Here is a 13,678-nt window from a genome sequence, read left to right as displayed (position 1 = left end):
TTTCGGAAGAGATGGTCAAATGGGATCAATTTTGACCAAAAAAAGGAGAATTCTGATTTTGAAATAGTACTTTTACAAAGTTACATCAGTGGGATGATGTAATACTGGGATGTTTAAGGATGAGGCAACCTTAGGAGGTGTCTTGGTTTACCTGGCGCGATATCCTAGTCAGTTCTCTACTAAAGAGAAGCACCACAGAGTGAAGAAGGAACAGAAAAGACATGTTAAAGTATTGAGGAACAATAGATTGCCTGGATGTGTCAATTGAAACAGATTTTTCTTCTTCTATGTTTTGGGAAAAAAGGACAGGTTAGAAACAAAACAACGGTTTACATTTCCACAAAAAACCCGTTTGTTTCAATGAGAGCGCAACACAACCAATGACAACTTCAACTCTAAGCGTGATGTCACATGTAGCAACCAAACCAGACAAGACTAGTTGCTCTGCTTTTACAGGTAAACCAGGATCATGTATTGCTCTGAGAAATAGGTAACATGATGCTCTAACCTCATTCAAACAGAGAAAATCACTGCTGTTTCTTCTTAGATGTCAATTTTAACATATTACTTGTTACAGAACATATTGTTTTTATTATCATGGTTGATGTAAGAGTGTGTTAGGTCTCCAGAGGAGGTCTACCCACCGATGAGTGTGTCTGCACCCAGGTCAGTCTGCTCCTGTTCGGGGGAGCAGAGGGAGAGCTGTCCCTGCAGTAGCCTCTCCAGAGGCATGGAGACGGGTCTGTGGGAGAGGGGGGCGTGAGGTGGGGGGCTCCTCTCCACCCTTACCCTCTCCCTGTCCCTTTCACTGTCCTTGGAGCCCTCCCTCCCAGCCCCTTCCCCGGCCCCCACTCTGTCCTTGCCGTCTGATATGGAGGCCTTGCGGTCTGATATGGAGGTGGAGGACTCAGCGAGCTTCATCTTGGTTTTCTTGCGTCGGTTGGCGGGGGCGCTGGCGGTGCGTCGGAGGAGGAGGTCACTGATGGAGCGTTTCCTGAGAGCCGAACCACAGCTGGTGTCTACTGACGACTTAGAGGACCTGTTGAATAAGCCTCTGATGCCTCGCAGCGGACGACCCTGGTGGGTGGAGAGAGGGAGGGGGGAGAGAGGGAGGAGAGGGAGGGGGGAGAGAGGGATAGGGAGACAGGGAGGGGGAGAGAAGGACATGGAGATAGATAGGGAGAGAGAGTGAGGGGAGAGAGAGGGAGGGGGAGAGAGGGAGGGGGAGAGAAGGACATTGAGATAGATAGGGAGAGAGATTGAGGGGAGAGAGTGACGGGAGAGAGAGGGAGGGGGAGAGAAGGACATGGAGATAGATAGGGAGAGAGAGTGAGGGGAGAGAGTGACGGGAGAGAGAGGGAGGGGGAGAGAGGGAGGGGAGAGAGAGGAAGTATGAAGAGATAAGGGTGAGAGAGAGAAATTGTGTTTAGCTTTTCCCATGAAAAAATGAATTGCATGATGCGAGGGAGAAGGTTAAATAACATTTGTCATGCTTTTCAAGCACAGTATTCCAACCACAATGCACACAATATAGACTGAAAACACAGTAACACACTTCACACTTCACAAAACTAAATGTTTTCAGCAAATCAACACAAATTCTTTACATTCATTCCAATTAATTCAAATTAATTGCAGAGCTGGCATTTCCCCTTCCCCCTAAGGTTAATCACAGGCAGAACACATGGGGAGAATCTCAAATGCATTTCCTTGATTCCTTGCGTCATCGCTCCTCGTCTCCTTCTCAAAACCCATTGGACGAGAACGTCAGAGGTCCTTGCTCTCTGACCTTCTCATCCAATCGGTCTTGAGAAGGAGGCGAGGAGAGAGGATGCGGGGAGTCAAGGTAATGCATTTGAGAATTTCCCCATGGGTAAAAATGTCACACGTCATGACAAAGACATCCCCATAGATGGCACTAGAGCATCCCAGTAACCTCAGTCTAACAACCCTCTCATTCGCAATGTATTCTTTTTGTATTTAACTAGGCAAGTCAGTTAAGAACAAATTCTTTTACACAATGACTGCCTACCCCGGCCAAACCCGGACGACGCTGGGCCAATCGTGCGCCGCCCTATGGGACTTTCAATCACAGCCAGACGTGATACAGCCTGGATTCAAACCAGGGACTGCAGTGATGCCTCTTGCACTGAGACGCAGTGCCTTAGACTACTGCGCCACTCTGCAATTCTTTCACATATTCCCTCTATTTTGACCATTATCTGTGTTGTTAGTAACGCCATGAGCTCTGATTATATTAACCAAATAATGACTGACAGAAAATGCTTTGAAAATCACCTAAAATGAAAACACATTCACAAAAATACCAATCTTAGATGTTGTAAACATACAGAAATAATCTGAAACCATATACTCTTCACCACACACACACACATTAGAAACCATGCAGATGCCATGCAGCACACAGAATCTACCCAGGATACCTTGTTGGCTCCTAGAAAGTGCATTATGGTAAAGCTGGGGTTCAGGACTAGTGGACTCCACTGGAAAGGAAGAGTGTACCAGCTTAGCTTGGGAGAGTTGCAAGGATGACAATTAGCTGTAAAATATATATGTATACGTAGAAGCTGAAACTGATGTTTCTCCTTCAGACCACTACTCCTCTATAGGGTCAGAGAAGCAGTAACCTGGTCCCAGATCTGATTTCACTAGCCTGGTCCTAGATCTGATCTCACTAGCCTGGTCCCAGATCTGATCCCACTAGCCTGGTCCCAGATCTGATCCCACTAGCCTGGTCCCAGATCTGATCCCACTAGCCTGGTCCTAGATCTGATCTCACTAGCCTGGTCCCAGATCTGATCTCACTAGCCTGGTCCCAGATCTGACCTCACTAGCCAGGTCCCAGATCTGTTTGTGCTTTGCCTACTCCGTTGGCATTGTCAAGCCAAAATAGTTGTCAAGACACCATTAATAGACTGCCCCCCAGGCTATAGTAAAGACACCATTAACAGACTGCCCCCCAGGCTATAGTAAAGAGACCATTAACAGACTGCCCCCCAAGGATATATTAAAGAGACCAGAAACAGACCGGCACCCAGGCTATATTAAAGAGACCAGAAACAGACCGGCACCCAGGCTATATTAAAGAGACCAGAAACAGACTGGCACCCAGGCTATATTAAAGAGACCAGAATCAGACTGGCGCCCAGGCTATATTAAAGAGACCAGAAACAGGCTGGCGCCCAGGCTATATTAAAGAGACCAGAAACAGACTGGTACCCAGGCTATATTAAAGAGACCAGAAACAGACTGGCACCCAGGCTATATTAAAAAGACCAGAAACAGGCTGGCGCCCAGGCTATTTTAAAGACCAGAAACAGACTGGCACCCAGGCTATATTAAAGAGACCAGAAACAGACTGGCACCCAGGCTATATTAAAGAGACCAGAAACAGGCTGGCACCCAGGCTTTATTAAAGAGACAAGAAACAGGCTGGCACCCAGGCTATATTAAAGAGACCAGAAACAGACTGGCACCCAGGCTATATTAAAGAGACCAGAAACAGACTGGAACCCAGGCTATTTTAAAGAGACCAGAAACAGGCTGGCACCCAGGCTATATTAAAGACACCAGGCTAGGGTCAGTGAAGACGGGGAGAAGAGGACTAGGGATTATAGGTATGTCTCAGACTGTAATGTACTGTACCTACCTTCCCATAGAAGGGTTATCTCACTGTAATGTACTGTACCTACCTTCCCATAGAAGGGTTATCTCACTGTAATGTACTGTACCTACATTCCCATAGAAGGGTTATCTCACTGTAATGTACTGTACCTACCTTCCCATAGATGTCATGAACTGATACGTGGATAAAGATGGACGCCTCAGTCAACCCCTCCAAGTACACATGTCTATAACCTGCAGAGAGAGAGGGTGAGAGAGAGAGAGAGAGAGAGAGAGAGAGAGAGAGAGAGAGAGAGAGAGAGAGAGAGAGAGAGAGAGAGAGGAGAGAGAGGAGAAAGGAGAGGAGAGAGAGATAGAGAGAGAGAAAGAGAGAGAGAGAGGGGAGAAAGGAGAGGAGAGAGGAGAAAGGAGAGGAGAGAGAGATAGAGAGAGAGAAAGAGAGAGAGAGAGAGAGAGGAGAAAGGAGAGGAGAGAGAGAGGAGAAAGGAGAGGAGAGAGAGAGAGAGAGAGAGAGAGAGAGAGAGAGAGAGAGAGAGAGAGAGAGAGAGAGAGAGAGAGAGAGAGAGAGAGAGAGAGAGAGAGAGAGAGAGAGAGAGAGAGAGAGAGAGAGAGAGAGGGACAAAGAAGTGGGTAAAAGGCAAAGATTGTTCAATTCTCTAGTCTGTCCTCTCATTGCCTGGAGACTGAGCCTCAAGAGTTGAGGGACAGCTGTGTCACAGACAAGACAGATGTGTGAGTGGACCAGAATAACCAGTCAGCCTCAGGTCCATGTATCAAGATTCACAAGAGAAGACACGGTTTCCTATATATATATACAGGCACTTCCAATGCCATGTGGATCTGATGCAACTGATAGTGTTCACGGTCATTTATTAAAGACAATCTTCTGGACCTGGGCTTCTACAGTACTGTAACTGCTTTCACTTTATTCAAACAAAACTACAGGCAAGCTACACATCAACACTCACTAACCTGGCATCAGGCTGCTGAAGGCTACAGTCCTCTGGCCCACAAAGTCCCGTCCGATGGGGTCGTGGTCCCAGACGAGGAAACGCACCAGAGCCACCTCCGCCATGTGGAGAGTAAAGGACAGGTTCTCCTCCCACACGGGGTTAAAACCTGGACAACACACACTGTGTCAGAGTACACACCACACACATACACACACACCACACACACAACATTGACATTGAGTGTGTTTGGCCCAGTACTGCCCTGCTGCCTGCCATCTATGGTGTGTTTGGCCCAGTACTGCTCTGCTGCCTACCATCTGTGGTGTGTCTGGACCAGTACTGCCCTGCTGCCTGCCATCTATGGTGTGTTTGGCCCAGTACTGCCCTGCTGCCTGCCATCTATGGTGTGTCTGGCCCAGTACTGCCCTGCTGCCTGCCATCTATGGTGTGTCTGGCCCAGTACTGCCCTGCTGCCTACCATCTATGGTGTGTTTGGCCCAGTACTTCCCTGCTGCCTACCATCTATGGTGTGTTTGGCCCAGTACTGCCCTGCTGCCTACCATCTATGGTGTGTTTGGCCCAGTACTGCCCTGCTGCCTACCATCTATGGTGTGCTTGGCCCAGTACTGCCCTGCTGCCTACCATCTATGGTGTGTCTGGCCCAGTACTTCCCTGCTGCCTACCATCTATGGTGTGTTTGGCCCAGTACTGCCCTGCTGCCTACCATCTATGGTGTATTTGGCCCAGTACTGCCCTGCTGCCTACGATCTATGGTGTGTCTGGCCCAGTACTGCCCTGCTGCCTACCATCTATGGTGTATTTGGCCCAGTACTGCCCTGCTGCCTACGATCTATGGTGTGTCTGGCCCAGTACTGCCCTGCTGCCTACCATCTATGGTGTGCTTGGCCCAGTACTGCCCTGCCATCTGTGGTGTGTTTGACCCAGTACTGCCCTGCTGCCTACCATCTATGGTGTGTCTGACCCAGTACTGCCCTGCAGCCTACCATCTATGGTGTGTCTGGCCCAGTACTGCCCTGCTGCCTACCATCTATGGTGTGTTTGGCCCAGTACTGCCCTGCTGCCTACCATCTATGGTGTGTTTGGCCCAGTACTGCCCTGCTGCCTACCATCTATGGTGTGCTTGGCCCAGTACTGCCCTGCTGCCTACCATCTATGGTGTGTTTGGCCTAGTCCTGCCCTGCTGCCTACCATCTATGGTGTGTTTGGCCCAGTACTGCCCTGCTGCCTACCATCTGTGGTGTGTTTGGCCCAGTACTGCCCTGCTGCCTACCATCTATGGTGTGTTTGGCCCAGTACTGCCCTGCTGCCTACCATCTACGGTGTGTCTGGCCCAGTACTGCCCTGCTGCCTACCATCTATGGTGTGTTTGGCCCAGTACTGCCCTGCTGCCTACCATCTATGGTGTGTTTGGCCCAGTACTTCCCTGCTGCCTACCATCTACGGTGTGTCTGGCCCAGTACTGCCCTGCTGCCTACCATCTACGGTGTGTCTGGCCCAGTACTGCCCTGCTGCCTACCATCTATGGTGTGTTTGGCCCAGTACTGCCCTGCTGCCTACCATCTATGGTGTGTCTGGCCCAGTACTGCCCTGCTGCCTGCCATCTATGGTGTGCTTGGCCCAGTACTGCCCTGCTGCCTGCCATCTATGGTGTGTCTGGCCCAGTACTGCCCTGCTGCCTACCATCTATGGTGTGTCTGGCCCAGTACTGCCCTGCTGCCTACCATCTATGGTGTGTCTGGCCCAGTACTGCCCTGCTGCCTGCCATCTATGGTGTGTCTGGCCCAGTACTGCCCTGCTGCCTACCATCTATGGTGTGTTTGGCCCAGTACTGCCCTGCTGCCTGCCATCTATGGTGTGTCTGGCCCAGTACTGCCCTGCTGCCTACCATCTATGGTGTGTTTGGCCTAGTACTGCCCTGCTGCCTACCATCTATGGTGTGTTTGGCCCAGTACTGCCCTGCTGCCTACCATCTATGGTGTGTTTGGCCCAGTACTGCCCTGCTGCCTGCCATCTATGGTGTGTTTGGCCCAGTACTGCCCTGCTGCCTGCCATCTATGGTGTGTTTGGCCCAGTACTGCCCTGCTGCCTACCATCTATGGTGTGTCTGGCCCAGTACTGCCCTGCTGCCTACCATCTATGGTGTGTCTGGCCCAGTACTGCCCTGCTGTCTACCATCTATGGTGTGCTTGGCCCAGTACTGCCCTGCTGCCTACGATCTATGGTGTGTCTGGCCCAGTACTGCCCTGCTGCCTACGATCTATGGTGTGTCTGGCCCAGTACTGCCCTGCTGCCTACCATCTATGGTGTATTTGGCCCAGTACTGCCCTGCTGCCTACGATCTATGGTGTGTCTGGCCCAGTACTGCCCTGCCATCTGTGGTGTGTTTGACCCAGTACTGCCCTGCTGCCTACCATCTATGGTGTGTCTGACCCAGTACTGCCCTGCTGCCTACCATCTATGGTGTGTCTGGCCCAGTACTGCCCTGCTGCCTACCATCTATGGTGTGTTTGGCCCAGTACTGCCCTGCTGCCTACCATCTATGGTGTGTTTGGCCCAGTACTGCCCTGCTGCCTACCATCTATGGTGTGCTTGACCCAGTACTGCCCTGCTGCCTACCATCTATGGTGTGTTTGGCCTAGTCCTGCCCTGCTGCCTACCATCTATGGTGTGTTTGGCCCAGTACTGCCCTGCTGCCTACCATCTATGGTGTGTTTGGCCCAGTACTGCCCTGCTGCCTACCATCTATGGTGTGTTTGGCCCAGTACTGCCCTGCTGCCTACCATCTATGGTGTGTCTGGCCCAGTACTGCCCTGCTGCCTGCCATCTATGGTGTGTTTGGCCCAGTACTGCCCTGCTGCCTACCATCTATGGTGTGTTTGGCCCAGTACTGCCCTGCTGCCTACCATCTATGGTGTGTTTGGCCCAGTACTGCCCTGCTGCCTACCATCTGTGGTGTGTTTGGCCCAGTATTGCCCTGCTGCCTGCCATCTATGGTGTGTTTGGCCCAGTACTGCCCTGCTGCCTGCCATCTATGGTGTGTTTGGGTTCAGCGGGGGGGAGAGGAGGGTTCAGAAGGGGGAGAGAGGAGGGTTCAGCAGGGGGAGAGAGGAGGGGTGTGTGGACGGTGTGTGTGTTTTACCGTTGTCGTCCACTACTCGTGTCTGCCCCTTGCAGCAGTCCACTGGCAGGCCGATGATCTCCACCTCTACAAACGGGTCAATGATCTGAAGCAGAAGAGGGAACAGAGTTACAGCAGCTTAGCAACACTACGATAACGCGTGGCAACAGATTTATAACCTCAGGTTATTGAGCAAGCTATCCATTATGTTGGGAGAAAATGATTTGTGTGTGTGTATATACCTCTCCTCGGTCCCCCAGCATAGAGTCTGGTGGTTTGGGTGTGTGTGTGTATATACCTCTCCTCGGTCCCCCAGCATAGAGTCTGGTGGTTTGGGTGTGTGTATATACCTCTCCTCGGTCCCCCAGCATAGAGTCTGGTGGTTTGGGTGTGTGTGTATATACCTCTCCTCGGTCCCCCAGCATAGAGTCTGGTGGTTTGGGTGTGTGTATATATACCTCTCCTCGGTCCCCCAGCATAGAGTCTGGTGGTTTGGGTGTGTGTGTATATACCTCTCCTCGGTCCCCCAGCATAGAGTCTGGTGGTTTGGGTGTGTGTGTATATACCTCTCCTCGGTCCCCCAGCATAGAGTCTGGTGGTTTGGGTGTGTGTGTATATACCTCTCCTCGGTCCCCCAGATTAGAGTCTGGTGGTTTGGGTGTGTGTGTATGTACCTCTCCTCGGTCCCCCAGCATAGAGTCTGGTGGTTTGGGTGTGTGTGTGTACCTCTCCTCGGTCCCCCAGCATAGAGTCTGGTGGTTTGGGTGTGTGTGTATATACCTCTCCTCGGTCCCCCAGCATAGAGTCTGGTGGTTTGGGTGTGTGTGTATATACCTCTCCTCGGTCCCCCAGCATAGAGTCTGGTGGTTTGGGTGTGTGTGTATATACCTCTCCTCGGTCCCCCAGCATAGAGTCTGGTGGTTTGGGTGTGTGTGTATATACCTCTCCTCGGTCCCCCAGCATAGAGTCTGGTGGTTTGGGTGTGTGTATATATACCTCTCCTCGGTCCCCCAGCATAGAGTCTGGTGGTTTGGGTGTGTGTCTATATACCTCTCCTCGGTCCCCCAGCATAGAGTCTGGTGGTTTGGGTGTGTGTGTATATACCTCTCCTCGGTCCCCCAGCAAAGAGTCTGGTGGTTTGGGTGTGTGTGTATATACCTCTCCTCGGTCCCCCAGCAAAGAGTCTGGTGGTTTGGGTGTGTGTGTATATACCTCTCCTCGGTCCCCCAGCATAGAGTCTGGTGGTTTGGGTGTGTGTGTGTATATATACCTCTCCTCGGTCCCCCAGCATAGAGTCTGGTGGTTTGGGTGTGTGTATATATACCTCTCCTCGGTCCCCCAGCATAGAGTCTGGTGGTTTGGGTGTGTGTGTGTATATATACCTCTCCTCGGTCCCCCAGCATAGTCTGGTGGTTTGGGTGTGTGTGTGTATATATACCTCTCCTCGGTCCCCCAGCATAGAGTCTGGTGGTTTGGGAAGCTGCTGTCCACTGATGATCTTCAGCACCAGCTGTTTGTTGGGATAGGCAGGGAGGGGGTCGTCACTGAACGGGTTGAACGAGCCTGGAGCCGTAAACCAACCAATCAGAACATACACTCCTTATCTCGCTCTCTCTGTGTGTGTGTGTGTGTGTGTGTGTGTGTGTGTGTGTGTGTGTGTGTGTGTGTGTGTGTGTGTGTGTGTGTGTACCTTTACACATGGGTGGAGGTTTGAGGATGTAACCACAGTCACCGTTCACCATGAACTTGGCTCTGTTCAGCTGCATCATCCTTCCCTCCGTCTGGTAGTTCAGAGCCACTGAGGAAAACACATTTAGGACACATTTAGCTGCCTGTTCATCCTCTGACCAAATACACACAGGGGTGCTGTGTGTGTGTCCATGGGGACAGGGAGACGTAGTGGAGCATAGGGCCCAACAGAGGGCTCTTGACACAGGCACAGAGAGAGAGAGAAACTTGGTCAGGAGGACTGTGGGGAAAGGAGGTAGACGGACAGGCAGAGATACGTATTGTCTAACATTATATTTATTGTATTTTATTATTTATTTTTTATGTAAGAAGCATCAACAAAACGTGACAATAACAGCGTTCAGACGTGTTGTTTCTGACCCAGCTGACAGCCCACGTTCCAGTAGAGCTGAGGGTTGAAGTTGGACGAGTCTATACGGTAGGCTGACGGGTAGATTCTAGACAGCTGTCGCTGGTTGAAACACAGGAAGCGCTCAGCCCTGTGGTTCACTAGCTGCTGGGCACGAGTCTCACTGAATGACAGAACATTCCCCGGAGTACCTGACAGACGAGAGGAGAGAGAGGGATGAGAGAGGAAATAAAAAAAATAAAAAAAGGAAATGGCTGAGCAGTGAGTGCAGAATGAGATGGACAGATGAAAGAGAAAGGGAGAGTGGAAGGGAGAGAGGGGGAGAATTGAGAGAGAGAGAAGCGGAGGTGGGAGAAGAGAGTGGGTGGGGATAGGAGTTGTTTCTGGATTGGCTAAGGGCTTGGGGCAGAGAGAGAGAGAGGGGAGGGGGGCAGAGAGAGGAAGGGGGAGAGAGAGAGAGGGAGAGAGAGACAGAGAGAGAGACAGAGAGACAGAGAGAGAGAGAGGGAGGGGGGGCAGAGAGAGGAAGGGGGAGAGAGAGAGAGGGAGAGAGAGACAGAGAGAGAGACAGAGAGACAGAGAAAGAGAGAGAGGAGGGGGGGCAGAGAGAGGAAGGGGGAGAGAGAGGAGAGAGAGAGAGAGAGAGAGAGAGAGAGAGAGAGAGAGAGAGAGAGAGAGAGAGAGCAGAGAGAGAGAGACAGAGAGAGAGAGACAGAGAGAGAGAGAGAGAGAGAGAGAGAGAGAGAGAGAGAGAGAGAGAGAGAGAGAGAGAGAGAGAGAGAGAGAGAGAGAGAGAGAGAGAGAGAGAGAGAGAGAATGTTTTGTAGGAGTGTGTGTTTACTTACAGTCGTCCAGTCCCTCCGGAGAGGCGACAGAGTTAGTGAACACCACCAGGTCTGACAGATCTCTACTCAGCTTAATCGTCTTCCTCTTTCCTTCTCCCCTACAGCAAGAAGGAAAGACAGAAAGAGTATGAGAGAGGAAGGAGACAGAATGGGGAGAGAGGCAGGGTAGAATGAGAAAGTAGGACAGCATGTAAAGCTGTGCGAAGAGGAGTGTTCATCAAAGTGACGACGTATACACCACAGTGAAGAGGAGTGTTCATCAACGTGACGGCTTACACACCACAGTGAAGAGGAGTGTTCATCAAAGTGACGACTTACACACCACAGTGAAGGGGAGTGTTCATCAAAGTGAGGGCTTATAAACCACAGTGAAGAGGAGTGTTCATAAAAGTGACGGCTTACACACCACAGTGAAGAGGAGTGTTCATCAACGTGATGGCTTATAAACCACAGTGAAGAGGAGTGTTCATCAACGTGACGGCGTACACACCACAGTGAAGAGGAGTGTTCATCAACGTGAAGGCGTACACACCACTTTGAAGAGGAGTGTTCATCAACGTGACGGTTTATAAACCACAGTGAAGAGGAGGGTTCATCAACGTGACGGCTTACACACCACAGTGAAGAGGAGTGTTCATCAACGTGACGGCGTACACACCACAGTGAAGAGGAGGGTTCATCAACGTGACGGCGCACACACCACAGTGAAGAGGAGTGTTCATCAACGTGACGGCGTACACACCACAGTGAAGAGGAGTGTTCATCAACGTGACGGCTTACACACCACAGGGAAGAGGAGTGTTCATCAAAGTGACGGTTTACACACCACAGTGAAGAGGAGTGTTCATCAACGTGACGGCGTACACACCACAGTGAAGAGGAGTGTTCATCAACGTGACGGCGTACACACCACAGTGAAGAGGAGTGTTCATCAACGTGACGGCTTACACACCACAGGGAAGAGGAGTGTTCATCAACGTGACGGCTTACACACCACAGTGATGAGGAGTGTTCATCAACGTGACGGCTTACACACCACAGTGAAGAGGAGTGTTCATCAACGTGACGGCTTACACACCACAGTGAAGAGGAGTGTTCATCAACGTGACGGCGTACACACCACAGTGAAGAGGAGTGTTCATCAACGTGACCGCGTACACACCACAGGGAAGAGGAGTGTTCATCAACGTGACGGCTTACACACCACAGTGAAGAGGAGTGTTCATCAACGTGACGGCGTACACACCACAGGGAAGAGGAGTGTTCATCAACGTGACAGCTTACACACCACAGTGAAGAGGAGCGTTCATCAAAGTGACGGATTATACACCACAGTGAAGAGGAGTGTTCATCAACGTGACGGCTTACACACCACAGTGAAGGGGAGGGTTCATCAAAGTGACGGCTTACACACCACAGTGAAGAGGAGTGTTCATCAACGTGACGGCTTACACACCACAGTGAAAAGGAGTGTTCATCAACGTGACGGCTTACACACCACAGTGAAGAGGAGTGTTCATCAAAGTGACGGCTTACACACCACAGTGAAGAGGAGCGTTCATCAACGTGACGGCTTACACACCACAGTGAAGAGGAGTGTTCATCAAAGTGACGGCTTACACACCACAGTGAAGAGGAGTGTTCATCAACGTGACGGCTTACACACCACAGTGAAGAGGAGTGTTCATCAAAGTGACGGCTTACACACCACAGTGAAGGGGAGTGTTCATCAATGTGACGGCTTACACACCACAGTGAAGAGGAGTGTTCATCAAAGTGACGGCTTACACACCACAGTGAAGAGGAGTGTTCATCAACGTGACGGCGTACACACCACAGTGAAGAGGAGTGTTCATCAACGTGACGGCTTACACACCACAGGGAAGAGGAGTGTTCATCAACGTGACGGCTTACACACCACAGTGATGAGGAGTGTTCATCAACGTGACGGCTTACACACCACAGTGAAGAGGAGTGTTCATCAACGTGACGGCTTACACACCACAGTGAAGAGGAGTGTTCATCAACGTGACCGCGTACACACCACAGTGAAGAGGAGTGTTCATCAACGTGACGGCGTACACACCACAGTGAAGAGGAGTGTTCATCAACGTGACGGCTTACACACCACAGGGAAGAGGAGTGTTCATCAACGTGACGGCTTACACACCACAGTGATGAGGAGTGTTCATCAACGTGACGGCTTACACACCACAGTGAAGAGGAGTGTTCATCAACGTGACGGCTTACACACCACAGTGAAGAGGAGTGTTCATCAACGTGACCGCGTACACACCACAGGGAAGAGGAGTGTTCATCAACGTGACGGCTTACACACCACAGTGAAGAGGAGTGTTCATCAAAGTGACGGCGTACACACCACAGGGAAGAGGAGTGTTCATCAACGTGACAGCTTACACACCACAGTGAAGAGGAGCGTTCATCAAAGTGACGGATTATACACCACAGTGAAGAGGAGTGTTCATCAACGTGACGGCTTACACACCACAGTGAAGGGGAGGGTTCATCAAAGTGACGGCTTACACACCACAGTGAAGAGGAGTGTTCATCAACGTGACGGCTTACACACCACAGTGAAAAGGAGTGTTCATCAACGTGACGGCTTACACACCACAGTGAAGAGGAGTGTTCATCAAAGTGACGGCTTACACACCACAGTGAAGAGGAGCGTTCATCAACGTGACGGCTTACACACCACAGTGAAGAGGAGTGTTCATCAAAGTGACGGCTTACACACCACAGTGAAGAGGAGTGTTCATCAACGTGACGGCTTACACACCACAGTGAAGAGGAGTGTTCATCAAAGTGACGGCTTACACACCACAGTGAAGGGGAGTGTTCATCAAAGTGACGGCTTACACACCACAGTGAAGAGGAGTGTTCATCAAAGTGACGGCTTACACACCACAGTGAAGGGGAGTGTTCATCAACGTGACGGCTTACACACCACAGTGAAGAGGAGTGTTCATCAACGTGA

The 13,678-nt window shown here is 50.9% G+C and overlaps 1 protein-coding gene across 2 annotated transcripts in view; it reads right to left on the bottom strand.

The window, feature by feature from the left end:
* LOC139549470 (1-phosphatidylinositol 4,5-bisphosphate phosphodiesterase eta-1-like) overlaps positions 1-13,678 on the bottom strand; it is a 177,583-nt gene that overhangs the window by 4,794 nt on the left and 159,111 nt on the right. The window contains exons 15-23 of one of the 2 annotated variants that reach the window (XM_071360020.1): positions 10,681-10,778; positions 9,847-10,026; positions 9,428-9,535; positions 9,176-9,300; positions 7,759-7,843; positions 4,618-4,764; positions 3,800-3,879; positions 2,445-2,504; positions 645-1,077 (exon numbers count right to left, since the gene is read on the bottom strand). In XM_071360020.1, coding sequence (XP_071216121.1) covers positions 645-1,077; positions 2,445-2,504; positions 3,800-3,879; positions 4,618-4,764; positions 7,759-7,843; positions 9,176-9,300; positions 9,428-9,535; positions 9,847-10,026; positions 10,681-10,778 — 1,316 coding nt within the window. The remainder of the gene's footprint in view (positions 1-644; positions 1,078-2,444; positions 2,505-3,799; positions 3,880-4,617; positions 4,765-7,758; positions 7,844-9,175; positions 9,301-9,427; positions 9,536-9,846; positions 10,027-10,680; positions 10,779-13,678) is intronic. The other variant, XM_071360019.1, reaches the window with a different exon arrangement.

This window comes from Salvelinus alpinus, chromosome 22 (assembly GCF_045679555.1).
Source record: "Salvelinus alpinus chromosome 22, SLU_Salpinus.1, whole genome shotgun sequence".
NCBI classification, from domain to species: Eukaryota; Metazoa; Chordata; class Actinopteri; order Salmoniformes; family Salmonidae; genus Salvelinus; species Salvelinus alpinus.
This window is presented reverse-complemented; position numbering and strand designations above follow the sequence as displayed.